Genomic DNA, 9,195 nt, shown 5'->3' with positions numbered 1-9,195 from the left:
CGGCCGGGGCCCACCCGAGCGTCGCGGTCTGGACCTCTCCTCCGGGCCGGTCAGAGTCTCCCGTAGGTTACGCCGTCCCTTTCCGATCACGTATCTGGGAAGCCGCGGAGGCGTAGGATCCTGCGATGCGCCCGTCTGTCGGTGCTCTTGCTTCGCGGCGGGAAAGAACGCAGCATCAACCGAGCATGACAGGTGGGCCCGGAGGAGCATTCATGTCCCCACGTGGCGGCAGCCCGGCAGCCGAGAGGACGGTACGGATTTGCCCCCACGCGCACTCGCTGGCTTATTCTCTTTCCTTTCCACGCGACCCACCCGAGCCACCCACCCGAACCCCTCACCAACCCGGAACGGACGCGTCCATCGCATCGATCAAGCGTACGCACGCAGAAACGCGCCACCTCAACCGCTCGGCTCAGCCCGCGCGCGGTTACTGTCTCTTCTCGTACTACCTCCTGTCCGGTCCTGCACACCCAGCCGTACGTCGATGCCACTGATCTGATCACAGGGTGAAAACCTGGCCTGGCCGTAATTTCAGGCCAATTTACAGCGAGATCAGGTGCAAATGTGCAATTGACAGATCTTGGCATTGTGTAGAGCCCCCACACCAACAGTTGTTTTATTGCATGTTGCTCGCTTGCTTCGTTTTTGTTTATCACTATAAATATTTCTCTGCTCCCCCTGCCACGCCCCGCCCTGTCTCTTATTAGTTGTACCCTGTCCCTCCCTCCCACACAACCTGACACCCACTTGTTTCTTCCTCCTCCCCCTCTTGATTTCTCCAATTGGGCTCGCAATTTTGGTTTCTCCTAGCCTCTTCCTGCACAGCTGCTAGCACAGAGAGAGAGAGAGAGAGAGAGCATCGGTAGCAAATTGACTAGGCTAGGTAGATAGATTAGCCTCTGCGGCTCTGACCAGAGAACTATACAAGCTTGATTAGGAGGAGATCGAAGCCAAGATGATGCGCGGCAAGGATCAGAGGCCCGCGGCATTCTCCCCGATGAGGGAGTCGGTGGCGGCGGCGGTGCAGGAGGAGGTGTGGGAGGTCCGGCCGAGCGGCATGCTGGTGCAGAAGCGCACCCCGGACTCGGACCCGCCCCCCGGCGGCGCGCCCGTTCCCACCATCCGCGTCAAGGTCAAGTACGCCGGCGTGTACCACGAGGTGTACATCAACTCCCAGGCCTCCTTCGGGGAGCTCAAGAAGCTCATGTCCGAGAAGACGGGGCTGCACCCGGACGACCAGAAGGTGGTGTACAAGGACAGGGAGCGGGACTCCAAGGCCTTCCTCGACATGGTCGGCGTCAAGGACCGCTCCAAGATGACGCTGCTCGAGGACCCCACCGCCCAGGCCAAGCGCCTCATCGAGGAGCGCCGGAATGCCAAGGCCCAGCGCGCCGCCAAGGCCGTCTCGCGCGTCAGCCTCGACCTCGACAAGCTCGCGTCCAAGGTGAGCTTCTTTTCTTTACCGCTCCTCCTCCATATTTGTTGATATTCATGGATAGCCGGCGCTTTCGTGGGCGATTGAGTTCATGAGTTGACTTGGCTGGCGGTCCGTGGCAGGTGTCGGCGCTGGAGACGATCGTTAGCAAGGGCGGCAAGGTGGTGGAGGCCGACCTGGTCACGCTCACCGAGGCGCTGATGAGCGAGCTGCTCAAGCTGGACGCCATCGTCGCCGAGGGCGACGTCAAGGACCAGCGGCGGATCCAGGAGAAGCGGGTGCAGAAGAACGTGGAGACGCTGGACGCCATCCGCGCCAAGACGACCAAGAAAAACACTACACCTGCCGCAACGGCCAATAAGGCCCGGGCGCCGCACCTACCCCCTCGTCCGCCGCCGGCGCAGCAGCACCAGCAGCGCCGGCAGTTCCAGCCGGCTGCACCCACCACGGCGACCGCCCCCGCGCCGCAGACCGCGACGACGAACTGGGATACGTTCGACCTGCTGTCCTCCGCGCCCTCTTCTTCGTCACCGGCGCCGGTGTCCACCATGGCGCTGGCGACCACCACCTCGCCGTCCCCGAGGTTCGAGTGGGAGCTCTTCTAGATGTTTGGACGGGCCCACCCACCAGCCACATGCGTGTACACGTTCATTGGCTCGGCCAGCCTCATCTCGGTCATGGCGCGCGTCAACTGTCACATTGTTCCCTTTTTCCCTCTCTCCATTCTTTCCTTCCATCTTTGTTTTTTTCTCTTTCGAGTGTATATTGATCTCTTCAGAAAAAGGCAACAGCCCCAGCGATATGATTGTGCTCAGCGACTCCCAAATCCACACGAAGAAGATACACACACTCATGATCTCTATGCATGCATCGGGTGTGTTGTGCTGCAAATAAGTGGTGGCCTTATGTTGACGAAGTTCGGAATTTCCACGGCAAAATTGTGTATAGTATTGTACAGTGTACATCAAATCATCAATTACCATTATATGTGCCTGTCTTATTCGTGAGGGATGTACTTCTACTATGATCCATCCAACATTGTACAAACAAATGCTAGTAGCTGGTGTGTTGATTCAAGAGGAAGAGTGATGATGGAGATCAGCGGGGATTGATTAATTGCAGGTGCAAATACAGCACTGATTGACCAATCGGGTTGCAATTATTTAGGCATCTGCCAGGGCAGGGTAGTTAGCTTTGTCTCTTCAAAAGGTTCCATTCACTGCTACACTAGTCACTAGTGGTGGCTTTGTTTGTCCATCCCTTAATGTAGGATACCTTTTCTTCACCTCTGGCTTCCTCTCCCTTTCTTCCATGCGGTGTCCTCTAGTATATGCTGAATTTGTTGTGTCGGCATGACAGGCATCATTAGCTGTTGGGAACTCAAGGCTGAGGAGATATATACATATATTTGTGTGCTTGGTATATAAGGTTGAAGCTTCCATGCTTTCCATGCATGTGGTTGCTAGGTCAGTGCGTGTTAGCTGTGATTGAATGGTACGGCAAAAACAACAATACTCATTACTATTATTACAGGCTGATTCCTTACAATGATCTTCTGGCATTAATGACCTGATCATTGCATACCTTCATTCTGTTCCATGCTAACGAGTGTAAGAGTCTGTTCATTGGAACTAGTACTACTAGAAGATGACCTACTCTGGGCACTACGAAAGTAGTAGTAGGAACAAACAACGGCCTGAAGAGAAAGAAACTAGGAAGAACAGACTTAAAAGAGAAATGGAAGATTTATACATATCCGTATTAACTGATATGGCAAGATCGCAGCCATCATTCAGATATACCACTACGCACACTTGTCTTAGTTTAGGACAATCTGTTTTGGGTCGCGTGCGGTGTGCAGTGCATCTGCATCACAAGTGTTTGGTAGTTTCAGGGTCTGCTGCCTTGCACAGAAAAAATCAGTGGAAGAAAGGAAAAAATAAAATCCAAGCAAATGCGGGCAAGTAGTACATGTTGGAAGAGCAGGAATAGCAGTCTAGGAGCGCATGGATGAAGTAGCTTAATTATTAGGCAGATGCAAATGAGCTGTATATGTTTCATGCACGCTAGCTGTTTTTCGCCTATCAATTCAGCACCGGTGCATGGTCGCCGTCGACGGCGACGGCGACAAGGGCCGGCACAAGGCAGCTTAATTTGACATGAGTTCGCTACAAGCCTCTGTCCTTTTTTCCTTGGCTTGCACATCTCGTAGCTTGTACAGAGACAGATGAGGGGAGAGAACAACTCGTGCTAGTGATCTCTTGGTGAGCACACGGATTTACGTGTACAGCTGCACATATTTTGCAGTTAGAACTGAGGCGTCGCCCTGTCGGTAGAGTCTCAACAGCTCGTTAGGTGCAAAGCTAGGCATGCGGCGTGACCGTGTGAGTTTGGTCGACCTGTTGAGGAAGGAAACGTTGCATTGACTTGTTATTTAAGCTGCTGTTGGTCTTTCCTTTCCTCTCGGCCCTCTGTCACTCAGACGCCGACTTTACGTGTGCGGGACTGCATGCAGATACCTAAAAGTTGAAGAAGTATTCTTCACGAGCAAAAAAACTACTACTGCCAGTGCTAAGTACTATAGTCAATACCATTAGGAGTGTCCATCTGTACGCCTTGCATCACGCATGTGCCGCGTTCCCCCGTTAATAGGACACGATTGGGATCGTACATATATCGAGTGCTCGACTGCTGGATCGTGGACTTTGTTTTGCTTGTCAATGGATCCACGGCTGTGGCCTCTAGGAGAGATAGATCGGTGATTAACAATGGGCTTCTTCGGTTGGTGTCAGAGTAATTGACTTTGCACGGAGATCTCAACAGGATCCTGAGAGCATCTACAACCGGGTACGTCAAATATGGCCCCTCGAACGCCCGCGGATGCATCCAGACGTGTCCGTGGGCAGTGACCGGACACGTTTTAAATTTCAGTAGTTGCATCCGGACATCTCATACTTGATTGTTAAATCCATACAAGAAAATAAACCTACGTACTACGTCGATCACCTAGCTACTAATCGTCAGAGATGTCGACAATCTACGTGCCCGGCCGAATGGGCGGCAACTGTAGCTCCGGCTGCTCCACTCCGGCCTCCTCCTTTATTTTCGCGTCGAATTCGGCGAAGAGCGCGTCAGACGCCGCCTGCTCCTGCCAGAGGAACGCCCGGTTGGCATCCACATAGGCCTCATCCTGGATGGACTCCAGGATGGCCTGCTGCTTCTCCATCTCCTCCGATTGGGCGACAGCGAACTCCGCCTCTGCCTGCTCCATGTTGAAACCCGGAAGCTCCTGCTCCGGCTGCTCCGCCTCCTCCACCTCCATCGGAGCCAGCTCCATTTCCTCCTCTTCCTCCGGCTGCTCCTCCTCCTTCTCCGGTTCCAACTATTTCGGGGGCAGCCCGACAGCGATGCGGGCGACGCGCGCGGTGCGCGCGACTTGTCCCGCGCGGATCTCCTGTTGGATCTCATACCGGCGCTCCGGCGTGAGCATTGCGTAGTAGGTGATCTTGCTCCAGACCATAGCGGAGCGCCGAAGCGTGGGCAGAGCGTCAGAGCGGGAGAGGGAGGAGGTGGATGGGCTCAGACTGGCGGTGCAGAGAGGGGAGGTGAATGGGCTAGGTTGCGGGACGTTGACCAAGTTAAATAGGCGAATTTGGTCTCGGGCGGCGAGCCAGAGCGGTGCTATGCGGCGTTCACACCGCGTCGACGGAGGAGGCGTTCGTCGGACCACCGGGTTTCCGGGCGTTTCCGAGTGGGACCCCTTCGTCAGTCCTATGTGGCGAGCGCCCCCATATCCGCCCCTTATTTGGGATGGATATGAGGGCTTCCACTCAACCCGGATGTTTGAGGGGGCCGTCTATGTCGAAAAATCGTGATCGGACATTGACCGGGCGGTCTGCCCAGGCTTATGAGGCGGGTTTAGGGCGCCCGACTGTAGATGCTCTGACTTTGTCGCTGGTCAGCATGGTTTCTTTCTGAGAAATATTATCTCTCTGACATCAGATTTTTCGTATCTTCCAACGAACATATTTTTGTGTCATTGAATGCAGTGATCTTGGAGCAATGGTAGTCGCCACATCATTTTGTGCAGGCGTTTGCTACATTCACGAACGACGAAAATAGGGAGCACATTTTCCTCCTCCACTCCTCTCTCTCGTTCACTCCTCTCATCCCCGAACGAAATCCATGGACCTCGCGCTCTCCTCATGGTGGTCGTCCACGAGTCCTCGACATGGCTTGGCTGGCGCTCCCGCTGGTGTGGTGGTGGATGATGGAACTGTTACAGTATATGTGGATTGCACTAGCCCTTTCCATCAGTTCGGACTTTTGGTTGCGTTGGCTAGTGCATGAAGCTTAACATGGTATCAGAGGCTATGGTCTTAAGTTCAAGTCCTGGCTTTCGCAATTTATCTAAAAAAATCTTGTGGCCCCCCTTTGTGTCCACGTATAGGCCTCTTGAGTCATACGTGAGTTTCGCGCTCACTCTCTTCCATTTACACGTGTTGACTTGTCTTTCCCGTGACACGTGAGAGAGGGTGTTACAGTATACGTGGATTGCACTAGCCCTTTCCATCAGTTCGGACTTTGGGTTGCGTTGGCTAGTGCATGAAGCTTAACATGAACCATTCCCGACCCGTCGTCCTTGGAGAAGGCAAAGTTGAAGGGTGCGTGAGAAGGCACGGGCGTCGCCCGAACCGCCATGCATGGACACGCTCAAGTTTGTTCACTGCACTGGTGTGCCTTGCAACCTCTGCTGCCCCCTGCAAGAGACTGATGCCTCGGCCTTGAGCCTCTGGGGCCAGCTGCTCGCCAATGGACATCTCCAGCCGCCGCAAGGAGCTCCTGCGATAGATCAACCACTGCGTCGGTGGCTCTTTGCAGCCTTGAGTTTCTATCCATCCATCCATCTTGTGTACCAAGGAATTCTCCTCTATTGCCGAGCGCCTACCTACCCCCTCATCTGGCTCAATAGCCGAAGGGGTGATCATTTCAGGAATCGAATGCTCGGCTGCCTGTGTGTCGTCTTGCCAGGTCACAAAAGGTTTAAACAATCGTTCCGGAAAAGTGTTTTTTTGCACAGGGTCACACTTCGCGCCCATCTTGTTAAGGATATCGGTAGCTTGATTGGTGTCTCTAAGGATGTGATGGAATTCCACTCCCTCGAATCAGGCCAAAATTGCTATGAAGCCATCATTTTCGGGTCCTTGGCATCAAATTCTCCATTAACTTGAGAGATGGTGATGTTCAAGTCTCCTCGGACCTCAAGATGTCGGATTCCTTCAAACTCTATTGCGTTATTAGAGCCAGTGTACATAATTTGAAGTACATACTTGATATTATCCCCGGCTAGTGAGGTGGGAACCACCCCTGATCGTAGTCCGGAAAGCATTTTGGAGTCGTCTAAGTACATGGTCATGTGGGAGTATGTGTGCTCTCTAGGAAGCTCAGCTTCCGTCCACTCGACCATAAAGTTGGCCACACCTAAGATTTAATAGCTTGGCATGGTCGATATGCAATTTTGAAAGGCAAGAGCTCGATGGCCCACTTTGCGGTTCTGCAGGTGGCATCCTGGTACTAGATGTTGTCATTGTGCGGCACTTCCGAGGCCACGGTAATCGAGCACTCTTGATAGTTGTGTCACCATTTTTGAGAGGCTGTGAAGGCCTCATAAGCTATCTTCTGGTAGTGCGGGTACCTCGTTTTACATGGGACGAAGACCTTGGAAACATAGTATACCGTTCGTTGAACTTTGAGTTTATGTCCATCCATATCTTGCTCGACGACGAGGACTACGCTGACAACTTAGTTTGTTGCTGAGATGTATAATAATATGGTTCACCCATGTTGGGGGCGGTCAAGATTGGGTTAGTGACGCCGAGCGTCTTGATCTCCTCCAAAGCGGTGTTTGCCTTGCTAGTCCATTTGAAATTCATGTTTGTTTGAGCAGTCTATATAGCAGTGGGGCCTTTTCCCCTAGTCATGAGATAAAGCGATTAAGGGAGGCAACGCATACTACTAGTCTTTGGACGTGCTTAAGATTTGTTGGCACCTCTTGTCATGCCAGCCCTGAGAACTTATCGGGATTTTCCTCTATTCCTCTATGGGATATGATGAAGCCGAGCAGTTTGCTGGATGGTACACCGAAGACGCACTTATCAGGGTTTACCTCGATGCTGAAGGAAATATGCCCTAGAGGCAATAATAAAGTTATTATTTATTTCCTTATTTCATGATAAATGTTTATTATTCATGCTAGAATTGTATTAACCGGAAACATAATACATGTGTGAATACATAGACAAACATAGTGTCACTAGTATGCCTCTACTTGACTAGCTCGTGAATCAAAGATGGTTAAGTTTCCTAGCCATAGACATGAGTTGTCATTTGATTAACGGGATCACATCACTAGGAGAATGATGTGATTGACTTGACCCATTCCGTTAGCTTAGCACTTGATCGTTTAGTATGTTGCTATTGCTTTCTTCATGACTTATACATGTTCCTACAACTATGAGATTATGCAACTCCTGTTTACCGGAGGAACACTTTGTCTGCTACCAAACGTCACAACGTAACTAGGTGATTATAAAGGAGCTCTACAGGTGTCTCCGAAGGTACTTGTTGAGTTGGCTTATTTCGAGATTAGGATTTGTCACTTCGATTGTCGGAGAGGTATCTCTGGGCCCTCTCGGTAATGCAATCACTATAAGCCTTGCAAGCAATGTGACTAATGAGTTAGTTGCGGGATGATGCATTACATAACGAGTAAAGAGACTTGCCGGTAACGAGATTGAACTAGGTATTTAGATACCAACGATCGAATCTCGGGCAAGTAACATACCGATGACAAAAGGAACAATGTATGTTGTTATGCGGTTTGACCGATAAAGATCTTCGTAGAATATGTAGGAGCCAATATGAGCATCGAGGATCTGCTATTGGTTATTGATCGGAGACGTGTCTCGGTCATGTCTACATAGTTCTCGAACCCGTAGGGTCCGCACGCTTAAAGTTTCGATGACGGTTATATTATGAGTTTATGAGTTTTGATGTACCGAAGGTTGTTAGGAGTCCCGGATGTGATCACAGACATGACGAGGAGTCTCAAAATGGTCGATACATGAAGATTGATATATTGGAAGCCTATATTTGGTTATCGGAAGTGTTCCGGGTTAAATCGGGATTTTACCGGAGTACCGAGGAGTTACCGGAACCCCCCGGGGGCTTAATGGGCCATAGTGGGCCTTAGTGGAGAAGAGGAGAGGCAGCTAGGGCAGGGCCGCGCGCCCCTTCCCCCTAGTCCGAATAGGACAAGTAGAGGGGGGCGGCGCCCCCCCTTTCCTTCCTCTCTCTCCCTCCTCTTTCTGCCTTTCTCCTAATCCAACAAGGAAGGGAGGGAGCCCTACTCCCGGTGGGAGTAGGACTCCTCCTGGCACGCCTCCTCCTGGCCGGCTGCACCTCCCCCCTTTGCTCCTTTCTATACAGCGGCGGGAGGGGGGGAACCCTAGACACAACAACAGTTGATCCCTTGGATCTCTTAGCCGTGTGCGGTGCCCCCTCCACCATAATCCACCTCGATAATATCGTGGCGGTGCTTAGGCAAAGCCCTGCGTCGGTAGAACATCATCATCATCACCACGCCGTCGTGCTGACGGAATTCTCCCTCAAAGCTCAGCTAGTTCGGAGATCGAGGGACTTCATCGAGCTAAATGTGTGCTGAACTCGGAGGTGACGTGCGTTCGGTACTTGATCGGTCG

The 9,195-nt window shown here is 52.0% G+C and overlaps 1 protein-coding gene across 1 annotated transcript; it reads left to right on the top strand.

Annotated features, from left to right (window-relative positions):
• The first annotated feature begins 678 nt into the window (after positions 1–678).
• Positions 679–2,435, top strand: LOC119336960 (BAG family molecular chaperone regulator 1-like). Its single transcript, XM_037609049.1, has 2 exons — positions 679–1,444; positions 1,558–2,435. The coding sequence occupies exons 1-2, from the start codon at positions 956–958 to the stop codon at positions 2,038–2,040; spliced, it is 972 nt and encodes a 323-aa protein (XP_037464946.1). The 5' UTR covers positions 679–955; the 3' UTR covers positions 2,041–2,435.
• The last annotated feature ends 6,760 nt before the right edge of the window (positions 2,436–9,195 follow it).

This window comes from Triticum dicoccoides, chromosome 7B (assembly GCF_002162155.2).
Source record: "Triticum dicoccoides isolate Atlit2015 ecotype Zavitan chromosome 7B, WEW_v2.0, whole genome shotgun sequence".
NCBI classification, from domain to species: domain Eukaryota; kingdom Viridiplantae; phylum Streptophyta; class Magnoliopsida; order Poales; family Poaceae; genus Triticum; species Triticum dicoccoides.
Note: the sequence above shows the minus strand (reverse complement) of the source record. Positions and strands in the feature narration are given on the sequence as shown.